Source organism: Thamnophis sirtalis, unplaced genomic scaffold (assembly GCF_051295495.1).
Source record: "Thamnophis sirtalis isolate CommonGarterSnake01/CBP01778 unplaced genomic scaffold, rThaSir2_p1.2 scaffold_1, whole genome shotgun sequence".
NCBI lineage: Eukaryota > Metazoa > Chordata > Lepidosauria > Squamata > Natricidae > Thamnophis > Thamnophis sirtalis.
The window spans coordinates 66,331,199-66,350,125 of record NW_028261381.1 but is presented as its reverse complement, the minus strand read 5'-3'; the positions used below and the strand labels follow the sequence as shown (position 1 = coordinate 66,350,125).

Below are 18,927 nucleotides of genomic sequence, written 5' to 3'. Positions count from 1 at the left end.
CTAACCACAGCCATGATCCAAAGCAATAAATATTACATGCTTGAATAAATACGTTTTAATTCTTTAAATAAAAGACAAACTTTTTCTCAGTATATAAGAAATATATTAAGTCAGTATGTAAAAATATGTTGATACAGTTGATGTCCAAATAAATCTTCATGAACGTTAAAAAGCCTTGCCTCCACTACAGATGCCTGCAGCTTGGGTCAAAATTTGCCATCATACCGTTAAATGAGCTGGAAATATATACATATCTGTGACTGGAATCACAAGATTTAAAAAGATTGTTCTGGATATTATTAAAAGGGGAGAAAATATGAGACAGCTCTTTGTCCAGATGTCTAATTTCATTTCATTGTAGCTAAGAGAGTCTTGGAAGGAGTCTTGGAACAAGCCATTTCTTTTGACATTTGACATAGCACAAGCAGAAAGTACAGCCAGGGAAAACACCTCACATTTAACAGCAAGGAGGTGCATATAGATTTTGACAGCAAAGGTAAGGCAGGGGAATATGTAGCTTGTCGTCTTCCATAAGAATCATTTAAAATGTCTCCCAAGAATTGGGTTTCAATGCCAAAAAGTTTACACTGGGCAGAAGGAGCCAGTATAACTGGTAATGATGTCCCATAAAAACTTAAGCATTAGTGTTGACCAACCAATCAAGATTTAGGTTGGTTGGCTTTTGGTAGTTGTTATAAAAAAAGACCCTTATGTTCTAACGTCCACTTCCCCCTTCCAAGCTGAAGTTTCTAAGCATTGCTCTATTCTGGCTCCTTCTTCCCCTCTTTGTATCAACTAAGATGTTTTGATAGGTTAATCATTGGCTATGACATCTCCAAAACTGGAAGAACAGGAGATAAAGGAGTGGAAAAGCCAAAATCATCTTACAGATCCATCCTGAAAGAAAAGAGAAGAAAACTGAGAAGATATAGAGATCATAAGTGGGGTCTGAGCACATTAACCAAAAGAGATCCTTGAAGTTACTACCCTAATATGTAGATAGTTTGCCTCCTGTCAATTAGAATAAGTTATTTTATTTTTTCATTTGATTAAGTTTAAGAATATGATATTTAAGCTCACTTACCTAGATTGCATAAGCTTATTTAAGTAGATGGCTATTTTTCTGTAAACAATTAGTTATTAAGGAGAAGTATCAGGTGAAGCATTTTCACCACATCTATGCATGCACTAGTCTAGGTGGAAAATAGAAATACAGCCCAACACAAGCACAATTTGGAGGATCCCAATTGCCCTGGTTAAGGTGATACCACTAAGCTGCTATATTTGCATACAACTTACCTGAGACAAATGGCAAAGTAAAGGAATGAGTATTCACATAAAGAAGCTCCCAAGAGTAGAAGCCAGGATAATGACGAGGATGATGCAGCATAACATAATCATTATCTTCTTCTGCTCAGCAAGAGGAAAAATACCCAGATATATTAATAAACATGGAGTTGATAGAATTGGCGGAAGAACAGGGCTTATTTTACATGAGTTGACATAGTACAGGTAAGTCTTCAACTTACAACCACTATTGGGACCAGAATTTCCATTGCTAAACAAGGTGGTTTTTAAGTGAGTCACCTTTACAACTTTTTTTCCCGCATGGCGGTCAGGCAAATCATTGTACTTGTTAAGTGAATCATATTCTTCGTTAAGTGATTTAAGCTTTCCCCATTGGCTTCGCTGGTCAGCTCCTCTCTGGGAAGGTCACAATTGGCCTTCATGTGATCCTGGGACTCCACAACTCTCATTAAGTACATGCCAATTGACAAGCATCCAAGTTTTGATCATGTGATTGTGGGAATTCTGCGATGGTTGTATGTGCGAGGACTGGTTGCAAGTCACTTTTTTCAGTGCCATTGTAACTTTGACCGGTCACTAAACAAATGGTTGTAAGTAGAGAACTACCGATAACTGTGATTTTAGACTATACAATAGGTAGGTTGAGACACAACACAGAGGAGTTGAAGAAGATACAAACTATTCTTTCACAGACCCAGATTATATTACAAAATTCTCTTTGAGTTTTTGTCCCTTAAGTTCTTTTTATATAACACTGTTGGGCCCAATTCATGTTGGGAACTTGTACAATTCATAGTTGTTTTAGATGGAAAGGGTGCTATCCAAAAGTCCATTTCTAGTTGTGCATTCATTTACCAGGACATCTCCATATAATTACTAGCAATGAGAGGAAAATATTCAGCTAAGGTTGGTATCTTAAAAATACATAGAGTACTTCCATGTTCATAGAACCATTCTTACCACGCTTTCCTACAGATGCTGCAACTAGATGGCAAGCATGATACAGGCCAAAGGAAGTACATGTTCCTCAAAATTAATTGTACGGTTATACCCATTACTTGAGGAGTTCAGTGGACAGACGCAAAAATTCCAGACCGATGTTCCAATAATTCATTTATTCTTAAGCTTAATCATTTCTTTAAAAAGTTTCATCAAAAACAATTTCCTAGAATCTCTGCTGTCCATAGGCAGCTTACTCTGTTGACGTGCAGTTTTTCATCTTTACAGATAGTTTTCATAAATGGTTCTTTCACTGCCACTCCCATTTACAAGTTAGACAGACATCAAAGCCAAGAGAGACCACCACACTTTCTTAGCTCTGTCTGTGTACCCTTGAAAGTGTTATATTCATTGTTTATCCATGGCTAGACAAACTAGAATCTAAACAGTGGAACTAGTGGAGAAGTTGATAGATTTTGCTAAGAATTAGTAGGTAGTCATCTCTTCCCCAGACAAAATGGGAATCACTTTCTCTTTGGTTCCATGTCTCATATAATTGGAAAGTAAATTATCTCTATAGAATTTGAATATGCTGCTGATCTCTAAATCTGTACAAAACACTACTGCCAGAGTCCCAAAATCTGCCATAAAATGAGTCGTCTACAACCCCACATCAAGGATCAGGTAAGCAGAGAATTTGGTTGATTCAGTCTCTGAGGTAGATTTCCATGCAGCAAATATACTGATTTTGAAGGCAACAATGATTGAGCTAACTTTCCCCCCAGGGAAAAATCTGGCACTCTTCCGATGATACAACTAGCTTCTCTAAAATAAAAAAAATGTACCCCCCTCAACTAAAATAAAAATCACACATTTTTTAAGCAATTCACAAATCTTTCCATTTCCATGAGTTATATCACCGTAGGAATGGAAAAGGTGCAGCTGAGCAGGCCAAAGGGCATACAAGTTGTTAATCACAGCAAAATGTTCTTAGATACAAAAATAAAAGTTAAAAAAGTTGGGATTTCTATCAGAAAAACATTAATGCTATAACCATATTCATATGAGAAAGCTGATTTCTCTTTCATCTTTAACAAAACAGAAGGATTTTACCAAGCAATAAAATATCTTCTATAAACAGATTAGATGTTCAAAAAAAATGAGTCTCAGCTGCCATGCCACATCAACTAAACCCAATGTTTTTCCCCAGACCACTTTTTCTGCCCTACAAACCTTGGTCAGGTTACAAACAGCAAGTTCAGTGATGGGCGCAACCTTTTATCAACTAGGAGCTACCAGCACAAAATTTAAAATATTAAAACAGAAAGAACCCTCCCAGCTCCCAATTTCCCTCATCTTCATGTCCTCAAAAGATAGACCATAAAAACAATTATGTATTAGAAAAAGAGATGAGATACAATTGTGCCTTCAGTATTTGATTTGAAAGAAATTAAACTTTGCAAATAGAACTGTACAAAACATGTTGAGTTAAAATGGACTATTTCAAGTGTACTGGAAGTGGTCCTACCTCAAGGTGGCATATTCATTTTTTTGGTTCTAAGGCCAAACAATTTTAGTGAACTCAGAGCAAGTGCTCAAAACTGGATTATTTCAAACTCAAAACACTTTGAATACACCACTGCTTACACCACATAGGAAATATAATTGCTTTTCAAAAGTGAAAGGAGTGTCCAATATGAAGCAACACATATCCCAAGGAGTGTCATTGCTAATGAGTATTTGAAGACAGGTCTTCCTTCTTACTTAGGCCTGTTCTAAGTTCCCAAAATATGGAACATCCATGGCTATACCAAAACATTTGAGCTGAATGGTTAATAAAACACAAGCAACTCAAACTTCCAGTATGTGTGTGCTATTAGTCCATCTCTAATGCAAAACACAGATATTGGCCTGATTTAAAACATGGACTGAACACCAACTGGAGTGCCTCAAGTTTGCCTAAATCCATTATGTCTTCCAATAATAATAGCTTAACTGCATGCAGACTCATTTGTCATGTTCATAGCTACCATTCCCTCACTTGATGTGGATTGAAGGACTCCCTCTGGGCTATCATCTCATGTTTTCTGTAAAAAATACAAAACCTGCTCCAGCCTGTGGAGTGTGAAATGGGGTAAAGATTAGGAGTTACCTAGCGGTTTAAGTCTTAGTTCTAAATGGACTGTTTGAAAATATCATTGTCTTGACATCTCCAATAATCTGTACAATGTTTTTGAAAGGGTGAAATCAAAGCAGTGAGGTAGGCAATAAGGCTCCCCAAATTCCTCTAAGGTTCATTTCCACTGTGGTGTTGATGATTCCAGAAGAAATCCTTGAATTGAAGCCAGCAGGTAAATCAGGAAGGAAAGGAGGAATGGATAAGGAGTAGATCAGATAGGAACTCCTCTCTGGAATGCCATGAGATTTCTGGATGATCTGGTTGCAGGAAGGTACATTAGGGTCTTCAGGTTATGGAACTGGAACAGTCTGGCTCTCACAGGAAGCACGGGTGCAAGTGCACTCATCCTGCAGAGCACCATTCATACTTCATCCAAGCAGGATAGGGAAGGAAAGCACAAACCATGGCATGGAGGTTGAGGAAGGGAAATCTTGCTACTGACTTAGAAGGAGCTTGGGAATGTCTGGAAGATGGAAAGGAACAAAGTGGGAAAAGTTAGGTCTCCAAAAGGAAAGAGTGGGCCACTTTATTTTAGTCATATATCAATATAAAGTCCTATAGACTGGTAGACCGTGGAAGGAATCATTTCTTTACCTGGCTTTCAGTATCCTCAATAAATTAAAATTCTATTTTCTTTCCCATGATGGCCTTTCTTATTAGCCCTGAAGCTTCAGTCTACAAAAAGGCAATGGGAGACCAACACATTAACCTTGAGGTATAACAAAAGCTACACTCTGGGTGAGGTGTTCAGAGAACAATGGTGAGGGGAAGTGATGGGATTAATATGAGGAAAAATAACTGTTATCAGGGACCTATATTATCATGGGAAAATTTCACAGATCAACCAAATATAAAACTCAACTAATTTCTACAGATGGCCTTGTATTTTTTTTTTACCAGAGAACCAAGTAGTACTGTTAATACCATTCTCAACTACAATTTATTTCTGTGAAGGAACATACAATAGATTCCTATTCAGAAAGCATACATCACCTTTGTGAGAAAACCCAAACTTCTCCAGTCTATCAAACATTTGCAAGGTTTATTTTAAGAGTAGTTGACTAAGCCATGGTGACCTAGTTCAGGTATAATGATCTTAAGCCATTGTTTGTTAAAAGAACAATGGCAGAGAGGGCATGTGGTACTAAGCTGAAACCACACAAATCATACTGTGGCTTAGTTTGATTCATGAAGCTGGTCATTCTTTTCTATCACTTTCCAATGCTGGGAAGCCAAAATTCAGAAACATATGTAAAAGTGCAAATTGGACATCAGACCCTTGTTCCATACATTGTAGAAAGATCCATATGCAGTTCTTTTTATAAACCAAGGGATACATTTGGGGACTGTGATTAAACAAAACAATCAACCCTGATCCAAGTATTATGCTCTTCAAACTGAGAGGAAAACATTAAAAAATTTCGCTGGCAGTGACAGATTAAACTAATCCCGAAAAAGCAGTCAAGAACTGAAATAATAATTCCGCTTCCCAGGCTACTTACGGTTCAGTGCCAGAAACCCAGTTGGTTACTTTTATTTCAATCCGACTGAAAGTCCAATAATGAGAGCTACAATTCCCAACAAGACTACTATTATCACAATGATAATTATTGTTTTCTAGAAGAGTGAAAAAAGGAAGATTTAATCAGTGTGTCAACAAATGGGAGGTAAAGTTTGAGCAGATTGGACAGATAGCATTTGATTATGTTAATGCACTTTCTTTGTAATATTACTTCAATAGTACTATTAGAAGTAGTAATGTACTTTGATACTAAGTAGTATTATTAAGTAGATCAGACAGGAAACACATCCAGATGAATTAATTGTAGATTACATTAACAAAATCTTGCAAGTCTGGAAGTACATTTCTTCTCTTGCTTTTAAAACCCAAGAAACTAGGAAGTGTCCCTTCTGAGATGTTTGCCATGTCCTCATTTCTTCTACAGACTAAGCTGCCTTTTATTTCTACATACCATCACAGGGCAGATATTTGCATTTCTATGAATAGTAGAATTGATAATCTATATGTATAATCAACAAATGATCTAATCACCAATGAATATGTTGCCAAATGTATACACACTCAGTTCTATTCAACAGAAGCAAATGATCAGGTAAGTAAAAGTTCAAAGGTTAAGTTACATCTTGATGGTTATGAATATGCAAATGAACATTGGCTTTAGAAGCCTCCAACTATTCAGCTTTTAGAATAAATTGGATTATCAGAGCCAACCTGACAGACAATCCCTGGTGTACAAGACTGATTTTATTTTAAATTATTAGGCAAGAGTTCAGAAAGATCAGGATGACAGAGAATAGGATGGAGGCTTCATTTGGACTTGGTGACTTCTGTTTATATTAGTAAAGCAAGAATAAAAATTCCAAATTGGATCATTTTTCCCATATAATGGAATTTTGGGAATAATTAATGTAAAGAGACACGACTCTGTCAGCAGGATAATTCTGAAAATTGAAGAGATTGTGGGATCAAATTTGATATGGTCAGAGAAATCAGACAAAAGTTTTAAAAATAGACTGGATCTGGCTAGAAGCTGCTGGGAAAAATATTTCAGAAAAATTTCTGAAGTGTGCTCTTATGGGAGAAGCAGTTGGGCCATGTGTAGGAATATTGCTGACTGCTCCGTTCTGAGTCCCCCCCCTTTGAACCTCCCCTTCCTTCTGGTCCTGTAGCCCACAGCAGTGCTATTATTAAACTATGGGAAAGAATTCCACAAACCTTAATCTCTATGCCCTCCTTATCTTGTTTTTAAATAATTGTTAAGATAGAGCTACTTGTAAAATATTGGGCCCTCATTTCAATACAAAGTTTGCCTTCGATATTGCATACAGACACACAAACACATACTGCAGCTATGGATACAATACAGATTCCTATCTGGTTTGTACTTTAAAATTGGGATTTGCTGTCCAAACCTGCACACCTGAATCAGAAATGAGCATTAATTAAATGCACATTTCTATGCTATCCAGGACTTTGGAATCAAAAGAAAAAAAGATGCTGTGGTATGCACATGATTGTGTACCATTCAGCAGTTTTTTAAAGCAGTTGAGTCTTTTCCTGGAATCTTTTAATGTAAGGAGTCACCCATAGGTGCTACTTGCATGCTCATATGGATTCCTAAACACCCATTTTCCTTAGAACTCAAAAGTTCTAAGAACTCTACACAGCCTTGTTACCCAATGTGGATTATTTCTTCAGCCAAGTACCAAAGCTATAAAGAGGATCCTTTCCTTGGCCAACTAAGTGTTTGCAATTGTCTATTTAGAGTTTGACAAACTCATTTTCCAAAGTTCAGGTTTACAAATGTGGACAAACCTGCTTTAATGTTTTTTCTAGACAAAAGTGCTAGCAGACTCTGGTAAAGACATAATTTCAATCTTCATTTATGTAACACATTTTGCATGGTGAATGGTATACAAAAAAGCTGTAATTCTTAGGCTTTCTTATGCCATATCCCCCAAACCAACTAATTTTCTCAGCACAAAAGTATTTTTAAAAATTATTGTAAGCCTTTCAGAACCATGTATTTGTGAGAAGCAACCATATAAATTGAAATAAATAAGTGACACACTGTTCTTTGACACTACACTGAACAAAGGATTTCAACTACTTTCAGTTTCTGGCTTTCTTACAGCAGGAAGAGAAAACTAGAAGTAAATTAGTTCTCCTTGCCATTTTTCAACTGCTCATCTTTTACCAGCTGCTAAACTTTCAATATATTCTACTTACCGACTCCTTAAGCCAAAAGTACTCTTAGGTGACTGAACCTCTGCCTATCATATAATTATTAAAGTTGAGGGAGAATTTTAGTAGAAGTTGGTTTATTGATAGTCATGTGCCATTACCAAAACTAACAGGGATAAGCCTTCACATAAGCCACAATAACAGAATGAAAAGACAACTTAAAGCAGAAGACATTCAGAGTAGTGTTTGAGAGAAGTTCAAGCCTCACATACTTCAAAGACATTTTAAACATTTTAAAAGGAGCTGTGAAAGAAGAGATCTTCTTCATGTTGAAGGGAAGGAACCGGAGAGGACCACTCATGGAACAAAGTAAAATAACTAATAACATTTATTGACAAAGTGGGTGGGTTTGGAACTGGCTACAGGGTAGGCTGAGGTACAGAAAGAAGGCAGGAACAAAGAACTGGGATTGAATCTAAAACACAAAGCTGACAGAGAGATGTCTGCAGGAGGTGAGTTCAACAAACACTGGGACAAGGGTCTAAACCAGGTGAAATGGGGCTGGGTTCCTGTAATTCTTCTCACCCTTCGTGCTTCACTCTGAAATTTTACAGCCTTTTTGGTGTCAGCAACAGCCCTCTCCACAAAGCCTACTGACTGGTCCATATTGCTCTCTATGCGGTCAATCATGGCTCCCTTGAAGAGGAAGAAGATGGCAGAAGCCAAAGAGAGAGGCAGAAGCAAAAAGTGTAAACTGGCAAAGTGGCTGAGAGTGCCAAGCTGGAGGTCTGTAGAAGAGGCTCACCTTGCGTGCCCTACTCTGATATTTTAAAGCCTTCTTGGTTTCCTCACGTGCTTTCTCTATGTGGTCCACGGTGTGCATCATGTTGAGTTCTATATTATCTACAATTTCACCCTGTGAAGTTTAAAAAAGGGAAAGAATGTGAACATGCTAGAAAGCTTTGTGGAGAAGGACTGCAAAAGTTACCCACAGCTTCCCAACCATCCTGTGTCTAAATAAACTTGAATTTCTCTCTGACCCAGCCATCCTTCCCTAGTAGAGCTGCAGTGGTGGGTTTGTACCAGTTTTACTACCAGTTTGCTCACTCTCTCGCATGATGCTTCGGCACAGAAGCGTTCGGGCGGGGGGTGGAGCCTCCTGCCATTGCCACTGGCCATCGCCACCGCCACCAAACTGGGCCAAACCAGGAGCAATCCACCTCTGCAGAGCTGTGCTTCCTCTCCCCAAATGCCAATTCTTCATTTTAGCTAGTTGTCTCTCTGGGTAAGAATTTGTTTTAGATCCCCAGACTTTCAGCCACAATAATCAAGCATAAATTCCCTTTTATTTTCTGCCTCATCCCAAACTAGGTTTACGGTCTAAAAATATACTCACCACAACCTGACTTGATTTCCATCTCCTCAGCAATGCATTGTAAGCAAAAAACAAAAAAAGACCCTTAAAGACTGGCATCGAAGCCTAAATACTGTTAAGCAGACTGCTTCTTACCCATAACTGATTCTAACAAGGATTATATTAACCATCATCATCATGTGAAGTATGAAAGAGCCTTTTGGAAAAAAAATTCATATTATACTATAACATTAAAATAGTGTAATGCAGCAAGCAAAAATGTAGATAAATCTTACCTCTGATACCATATCCAAGTTACCTCAGCTATGTTTCTAGCCTCCCATTATATATGCAGAGCCAACAAAACCATCATGCAAATCAATAAGCTACAAAGTCTTATAGTATGAGCTACAGCATTCAAAGCCATGCTTAAATAAATTCAAGTTCTATCACATTAAAAATGGAAAGTCTTTATTCAAGTTTAAAATTTGCCTCCTCTTGTGTTTTTCAGCTATAATTAACAGAATAACAGAGTTGGAAGGGACCTTGGAGGTCTTCTAGTCCAATCCCCTGGTCAGGCAGGAAATATCATTTCAGACTAATGATTGTCCAATCTCTTCTTTAAAAACTTCCAGTGTTTGGAGTGTCAATTAGAATTATTTGATTTCAAAAACATACTTAAACTTACCTTAATTGAATCTCATTTGCTATTTTGCCATCCATTTACTCAATTTCAAGCTATTTCTTTTTTCACTCAATTTATGCTCCAGTTTTTCTCCAACACTTCAAGAAAGAGAATTCCTTTTCCAATTTTATTCCCATAACCCCATGTATAATGGATTGGGCCAATGTTTCTGAACCTTGGGAACTTTACAATGTGTGGACTAACTCCCAGGATTCCCTACTCAGCATCCTGCTTAAAGCTGCCAAGGTTGAGAAACTGGGTTAGACTGAGAAATAATGACTAACCCCAAATTACCTAATGGGTTTCTGTGGCTGACTGACTAACAGAAGCAGGTCTCCCAGGTTTAGACCAACATCACCTCCACTGCATAATTTCTTAAATCCTTATATTCTGAACAGTCTATTTTGGATTTCACTGTCCCATGCCTAAGTGCTCCATTATTTTATACTGACAATGCCATTGAATGCCTCTTTCTTCCCAAGCTCCTAGTGTATTATAAAAAAAGTTTTAGTCTTATTTGGGGAACATACATTGCTCTTTTTTTAATTCGTATTTTGCTTCATCTGGAAATGATAATGCCAGATAATCTGGAGCACTGGCAATACAACAAGACCTTGAGGTGGATTGGTAGGAAATATACTCATTGTCCTCTCCTTTTCCTGCTTCTTGCAAGGATCTGTTATTTCAGTCCCCCAAGATGTTATTTTTTTCTGAAACGGGTATTCTTTTAATTTACTTGACAATTTTCCCACCCTCCTTCCACCAAGGGTCAGTTACCTGATTTTCTACCAGCATGGCAATATCCACAAACATGTCATGAAGCTCCTTGATGCTATTCTCAAGCCGCAGAATATCTTTATGTCGTCCCTCAATCTCACTCAGCGCTTGCTTCGAGATCTGGGAATCCATGATCTAGGGAAGATCCAGAGACCATTGCATGGAAAAAATGCCTCTTCTGCAATAATTCTGAACAATATTCAACATATGGTTTATTTTGCCCCAATTCAGCATCAAATGCTAAATTAGATAGATAGATAGATAGATAGATAGATAGATAGATAGATAGATAGATAGATAGATAGATAGATAGATAGACAGACAGACAGACAGACAGACAGACAGACAGACAGACAGACAGTTCACTTTCACTTCCCATCCAACTCAGGTTCCACCACAAAACCGCGTTCGACTAAAGCGCGCTCGACGAAACCGCGTAGCTGACATCATCACAGGGCAACAACAGCACAGAGACAGAAGCACGCTGTAAACGCTAAACCTAAAATTAACCCCTAAACCTAAACCTAACCCCTCTAAACCTAACCCTTAACCTAACCCTAAACCTAATCCTAACCCTAACCCTTAACCTTACCCTAACCCTAACCCTAACCCTAACCCTAACCCTTAACCTAACCCTAAACCTAACCCTTACCTTAACTTGAATCGGCTTGCTTTCAAAGCGCTATTTAAAGTGCCCTTCTTTCTCCGCGCTCGCTGTTGTCACCCTGTTGATGACGTCAGCGACATGGTTTAATCGGGCGCGCTTTAGTCGAGCGCGGTTTTGTCGTGCCACGTCCAACTCATTCATCCTTCTATTGTTACAATCAATAACACTTAATGCCATTAGGGGAAAACTCCAAACCATATTTGCAATCACCAGTATTTAGCATCATAAACTTATTTTTATGAACCCCCACACACACCAGCCTGCTTCACATGCACACTCACCCCAGAGGTGAATATCGATGGATTCCCACTCTCTAACATTTCCTCTAGTTCTTCATCTGTTGTATTTTTTCCAGCTGTATCCCAGGGAAAAGACAGAGAGAAAACCAGAATATTATTTTTTATAATATGAATGAATATGTTCATGCACATTGTAAGAAATAACACACAATAATAATATTCCAAGCTTTCAAGAGTCTACATTACTCAGATGATGTGTAAGGCAAACAGAAAAAGCCTTACTGATCTCAAGCTGCCGTTGGATCCTCCCTTTACTCCGTTCCCGGAAATCAACCTGTGCCTCGTTGTATTTAGTCATCACTTCCACAAATTTTCGAGAAAGAACTGAATGCTGGTGGATAAGAAAAATAAGTCATACTTCAGAGTCCCTGGCTTTCATTCCATTTCATAAAATCGACAGCCTCTGTTTTGTTTTTGGCTTTTTGATAAATGAAAATTTAAATGTGCCTTAATTTGTGTCTAAAATAGTTACTATATAGATTCTAGCTAACTTATTTTTTCCTTTTCCTTTTATTTTGAAAAACTTGAAAAAATCATTACCTGTTTCTTCCCCCAAACTACTTTCAAGGCATTTAAAATCACTACATTTTTGTTAAAGCATTAAAAACGGTCCAATCCTGTAGTCCTTCAAAATTAAAAGGTATTTTGTGTCTAGTAATTCCCCTGCTACATTTGAAGCATCACTTTTCTTTCCCTTTAATTAAAGCTGGGTTTCAGTGCTTAATTTGGTCATTGGAACAGTTAAACCCTAGAGTTCATGAAATATGACTAGGAATCTGAACATGCTCATAATTCCAACTGGGATTCGAATCAGGGTTATGGGCTTGAGCGGACAAGGACTTCAGCACTAGCAATTCACCATTGCTTCAAAAATATGGTTGTCTCATCCATATCATGCTGTATCATTAACTTACCCCTTGCTAACCGCTGGTGGAGTCATTTTAATCCAACCACCGTGGAGCTCCACTTACCTGGGACTTCCGTATCCGCAAGTCAGCTGACGATCGAGCCGCATCCTGCTCAATATTCTGCTCCATACCTGTGCAGCCAAGAAAAATGAAGAGGTATCACAGTCTGAAAGGGATTCTGGGTATATTTAGCAGAGTTAATCCCTCTCTTGGATTGTATTTATGGGGCTTCCATTGACTCTGTTGATACTCTGATTGTTCTGGCCTGCTTCACCAGGATTTAAAACTAATTTAAGGGTTTTAAGATGTGGGAATTTTGAAGAAATTTATATAACAAAATGTTTTATCTAAATTGTTTTCATGGTTTTATCCCCAGGTTGGGGTTGCTTTATCAATGAGAAGTGATTAGGAACTTTAAAAATAGTTTAAAGATATATAGATAGGGATATAGACATGGATAAAAATCACTCTTTGTGCCATATAACTAAACATTCAGTTTTTCAACACACATAATTGCAGAGGGAAAGGCTAAGAAAGGCTTAAGAAAAGATTCCAATTTTAGAATAGACACGAGTACAATACTGTACTGTAGTGTAGATTGACTGAATTTGTGATATTTCAAAACAAAGGAATTGGAATGCAGATCTAAACTGGGAAGAATAGAAGCTTACAATGACTTCTAATTAAACCCAGTTCTAAATTCTTGTAAATCTTAAGTCACTTGTTAGCTTTTGAAGCAGTGGGTTGTTCAGGTAGAAAGAACAAACCAAATGGTGATTTCTTAGCTTTGAGCATGGATTTGGTTTTGGTACTTAAAGAGAATGGTACCCTCCTTTCATGTAATGGCTACAAAACTTTTCCTGAAGCTGGGCATCCTTCACTGGGGTTGGCTTTCAACTCCATACATCCAAAGGGAAGAGAGACTGGGGAAGGTGTCTGTAGAATTTCTAATATGCTCACAGGACTTGCATCTGGCATGTAAAGGCAACTAAGTAAGCAGCAAACATTTAAACCAGTGTTTCTCAACCTTGGCCACTTGAAGATGTCTGGACTTCAACTCCCAGAATTCCCCAGCCAGCATTCGCTGGCTGGGGAATTCTGGGAGTTGAAGTCCAGACATCTTCAAGTGGCCAAGGTTGAGAAACACTGATTTAAACAACACAAATAAAATGTAGTAATTGTTTAAGTAATACTGTACAAATAAAACAAACCCAGCTTGTTTCAGGAAGAGGTCTCTTACTTTTAAGCTTGTTTCTAACAGCATTGGCCGTTTTCTTGATTTCTGCTGTCAGCTGCTCCAGATCATCCTTTGTCTCTACAGAACACAAATAGATTTCCTCTAGTAGGAGAGTAGCAGTAAAGATCCTTTCTCCACTGCACTACACACAGCACCTCCCCACCCCCTGTCTGGAGGAATCAATTCGAGTATAAAAGTGGAAACATTTTAACCTCTTCCAGAAGCTGCAACCATCTTTCTACTTCTACCTGACACAGAGTTCATGTTTAAAGAAAATTGGGGAAAGAAGGGTTTAGGATTAGAATTTTCAAACAAAAGTTTGTGAACACTGCATCCTACTCACTTGGTTCAGGGATAGGAGCAGAGAGGATAATGCTGTACAGCTTTTTTGCCTCTTCCACATTCTTTGAAACTTTGTCGATATTCTGCCGAGTCTCTTCAATCTGAAAATTATGAAGAGATGCTGAGAAGGAATCACTGCCACAGGCCAAGAAGGGAAGACCAAATTCCATCAAGTCAGTCAAAAGCTCAAACTCATTTTCATTACAGGAATTCATGTAGAAACAGCAATAGCAGCAGCCATGACCATTGTCCATGTAGTGGAGAGGACTTCCTTATCACTGGAGGCAACTGTATGATGTTCCTGTCTCATTCTACAGGCAGTGACTTAAAGGGTGAATTTTACAAAACAAGGCAGACCTTTCCCCTTCTTCTGCATCAAGCAAAAGTGCAATTCATCTTCTATCTACCCCCACCATCCCCACTACAAAGCTGGAAAAAAAACAATATTCAGTTGAACTGTTCCATTATTTTCAGCAATGTCAGTAAATGTGTGAGCTTCGCTTCTGGTTCATACAACTGAAAGGTGCTCTCTTATAAGGTATTTTGATCTATCAGTAGAATCAGTTTCCCAGATGGCCAATCTAGATATATATTTGCACTAGGGACTGACCATTTACTCCACACTCATATATACAAATGACGTATATGTTTAAATGGAATATTTTAAGGATTATGCTCACATTCACTCTTCATGGCTTCATGAACACTAATGCAGAATTCAGACCTATGCTCTTCACTGCTCATAACATCACAACAGCTTGCCTCATCTTATCATTATAATTATTATCATCCTCAACAAATACTCAAAGCAAGAAGATGTTGTTTCCTTTGTCATAGCGGCAGACCTAATATTAGCAGTTGATATGGTGGGGGAAATGGTTCTCACGGACCATGAGGGCCCTCAAGTAACCCCAAGCTTAAAACTCTTTTAGGCCATACCAGACATAGTCATTGTCAAAGATTCCAGGTTCTACTTTTTATTTCATAGGCACTGGAGATAAGGAAGGTAACAGCAGCTGTGACTGTAGTTTGTTTTGTCCAATATCTTCTTTTTAAATTTTGAGCTAAAGAAAATAGCAAGGGATGGAAGTTGCACTGCTTCCTTTATTGCTTCCTGCCACCTTTCTCTCTGTCTGTCTGCCCCTTGCTGATCTTCCAAGAGGCCCACAGCAAGGAAATATAAGAGGCCCCTTGAGAATACACTGACCAAAGCCTTTCCATTTAGCAAAATAAAAAATGAGATGGGAATCAGGAGTATTCTATCAAGTCTGATTAAAATAAAATAGCTCTCCCAAGCCTCTTCCTCCTGAACTATAGCCAGTGGGACATTATATGAAATTTAAGAATTTCAATTCTTAGTGCAGTTCAATTCTTCCTTTAGTTTTTCTCCCAGGCTAGGAATGGGCTGAAAACTTGTGGAGAAGGCATTACATTCTCTTTGACACTCGCTACATTAAATGTATGGACTCCACTCTAGACACTTTTTGCAAAAAAACAGGATAAGGGGGAAAAATCTTGTGCTAAATGTGCTAAAGAAACTGAAACTAGCTACCTCTATTTCAATCAGGATTCCTGAAACCAAGCAATCATTTGCTTGGTAAGACTGTGCCACCAGGATTCAGTGGCAAAATGGCTGTTAGCAGATGTTGGTTTCACATAATTTTACCACCAGCTCATCACACACCAAAAAATGTGAGCGAGTGCACATGCGCACTTCGCTAACGTGCCTTCTGTGCATGCGCGCGGCCTTCCACACATGCACTTTGCTTGCACACATGCACGCAGCTTAGAAACTGTGGTTCAATAGGATAGCATAGAGCCAGGGCAGAGCCACAAGTCACCATTACTAATTTGCCCAAACCGGTCCAAACTGGCTGAATACCACCACTGGCTGTTAGCCAAAATTAGCAGTAGAAATGGGAGGAGGAAACCTCTGAGAGTCAAAATGTTTACATCCCCACCCTAAAAATTCATAAACTGCTTCCCAAGCTGAAAAAGAAATGCCAATTTGGGAACCATTCTTGATCACACTGCCACATTGCCAATGGCCTTTCATGGCCCCTGGAAGATTAAGTGGGCTAGTGACATCCTATGGCTCCTCCAGCATTTACCGGTAGTCTCTTTTGATCTCTGAAGCTTTTGCATCTCCACAAACGAGCTTTCACAGCACAATTAAATAAATCTCACAATGTTCCACAATTTTATTACTCTGAAGCCCCAGCTTTCATTTCAGAGCTGCTTTTTCTTTTCTCAGCAATGTTTACCTCTGAAAAGAATTCATCCATGAAAGCAGTGTTGTCAATAGCAATTTCCAATTCATCTTCGGCTTCATCATCATCCTGCTTCTGTAAAGAGACAAATAACACCATTTAGAATCATATGGTTCTTGATTTCCTAAATCTGGTGTGGTGAAGGAAAAATGCAGAACCTATATTGGTGGTATTCCCATTGACTGAATGACAATAATCAAGTATATTATTTTTTTAAGCCACAGAAAGACCTGCAAGTTGGGCCACTTAGTGAAAATATAATAATATAATAAAAAGACAATGAAGCAGCTTCCAGTGTGAGTTATAGCTGACTAACAAAAGAGATTTGGGACATCCTCAAAAGTGCTCTGAATGGCAACTCCTCAAGAGGAGATCATAAAACTGTCTCCTGCAGGTTTCAGCACCAGAAGCTAGGGGAGATGGCATCTTTCTTCTCCACAGTGGTGAGGTCATTCACAAGGACATAAACCCAGCCAAACTGACTTTATAAACACATTTAGAAATGTTCAATTTAACTGCTTTATGGATATTAGAGACTTTCAAAACAACAAGCTTTCTTTGACACATAGGGAGTTTCACTTTCTTCAGATTTAAGAAATTTTAAACAGAGACTTAAGAATTTAAAATAATATGCAATTGGCCAAAGACAAAAATGGGTTTTTAAACAGATTGGGAGTCCAGAGAGATTTGAAATATTGATTATTTTTGCTATAAGACTTGCAAAGCAAATATATAATTAAATAATAAACTTATGGAAATGACTGAAATGGAATTAAACCTGTTAAAAACTGAAGTTTTATGCAGATTGCAAATGGACACTAGAGGGAACTAAAGAACCAGGAAAAAAAAGAATTAAAATGACTAAGCTGGCTATAGTATAACCTTGGGTTATTTTAAAGAGTTTTTTTAAAAACAAGACTGAAATATTAATAACATCTCAGAAAGAATAGAGATTTCAATAGATAAACTTTTAGCTTATGTGAGAAAACCTTTTAAAACTTTTACCTGACCTAGACATTACAGAGTTTGAAAGTATGAAAGACAACAAAACTGACATTATTAAAATGGGAACACAAAAGCCAAATCAAGAAAAGGATCTTGACACAGAACAGCTGCAACAAAAAATTCTGAAGAAGCCTCTTTGTGGGATTTACAAAATAAGCTGATAAAAGCTTTGAAGACTCCTTTTAAATGCTAAAGAATGATGAAATATCAAATCCTGGATGTCACAGAAATAATTTACAAGTCAAGATTGTGCAGAGCAAAAAGGAAGAATATAAAGTTTGACTGTTTGATCAGAGATAAACTATTTGATGTTTATGGCAATTCCTAATTGGTTATTTTTTTTGCTGAACTAGGATGAAAAAGATGATGGTGGTTAAATGTAGCACTGCAGGCTACTTCAGCTGACTGCAGTTCAGCAGTTCGGCTATTCAAATCTCACCAGCTCAGGGTTGACTCAGCCTTCCATCCTTCTGAGGTGGGTAAAATGAGGACCCGGATTGTTGGGGGCAACATGCTGACTCTGTAAACTGCTTAGAGAGGGCTGAAAGCCCTATAAAGCGGTATATAAGTCTAACTGCTATTGCTATTGCTATTCTAAATTGTGTAAAGATAAAAGTCTATGGGAAGAAAATATTGTTTTGTTACTTTAAAAGAGGATTAAAAATTAGTATATTAGCTTCTGCTCAGTGTGATGAAGGTTGGAAAATGCTTATTTAATATTTTCTTTGTTGCCTTTTTCTTTTCTACATTTTTCTGTACTTTTTGTACTTTTCCTTTTCTCTTCTAGTTTAGTTTGTATTAGTTTTTACTGTGTTTATTAAAAGTGTCAATAAAATTATTAACAAAAAATGAAAAGACAATAAAGCTAGAGAGAAATGGCACAGACCTTGCATTCAGCCTGTTCTGCCATTACTTTGCCACTCATATCCAAGCCAGAGACAGTTGACAGAAACAGAGTTCAGTTCTACATTCATTAATCACAATAATTTCATAGCATATGCAACCATGATTTAAAGGATATGAATTATTATTATTATTCTACCCCAATAATGGTTACGTGGCTTTAGAATTGCTATAAATCACTAGCAAGGAAATAATCAGAGACAAACAACCATGTCACTACATGATTTCAAAAATAATACACTTTTAAATTATTGCTGCAGGTTATCCCATCCTGATACTCTCAGATGTGTCCGTCTATTAATTATGCTGACTGAGTCCCAGAGCAATTTTAGCCTAAAACGTAAGAAT

The 18,927-nt window shown here is 37.8% G+C and overlaps 1 protein-coding gene across 4 annotated transcripts in view; it reads right to left on the bottom strand.

Moving 5' to 3' along the window:
* Positions 1–40: 40 nt before the first annotated feature.
* The window catches only part of STX3 (syntaxin 3), a 38,027-nt gene continuing 19,140 nt past the window's right edge, over positions 41–18,927 (bottom strand). The window contains exons 2-11 of one of the 4 annotated variants that reach the window (XM_087714508.1): positions 16,666–16,746; positions 14,403–14,502; positions 14,063–14,137; positions 12,886–12,953; positions 12,137–12,245; positions 11,897–11,970; positions 10,949–11,083; positions 8,718–8,828; positions 1,300–1,410; positions 41–897 (exon numbers count right to left, since the gene is read on the bottom strand). In XM_087714508.1, coding sequence (XP_087570634.1) covers positions 1,333–1,410; positions 8,718–8,828; positions 10,949–11,083; positions 11,897–11,970; positions 12,137–12,245; positions 12,886–12,953; positions 14,063–14,137; positions 14,403–14,502; positions 16,666–16,746 — 831 coding nt within the window. In that variant the 3' untranslated portion in view covers positions 41–897; positions 1,300–1,332. The other 3 variants (XM_014059354.2, XM_087714507.1, XM_087714501.1) reach the window with 3 other exon arrangements.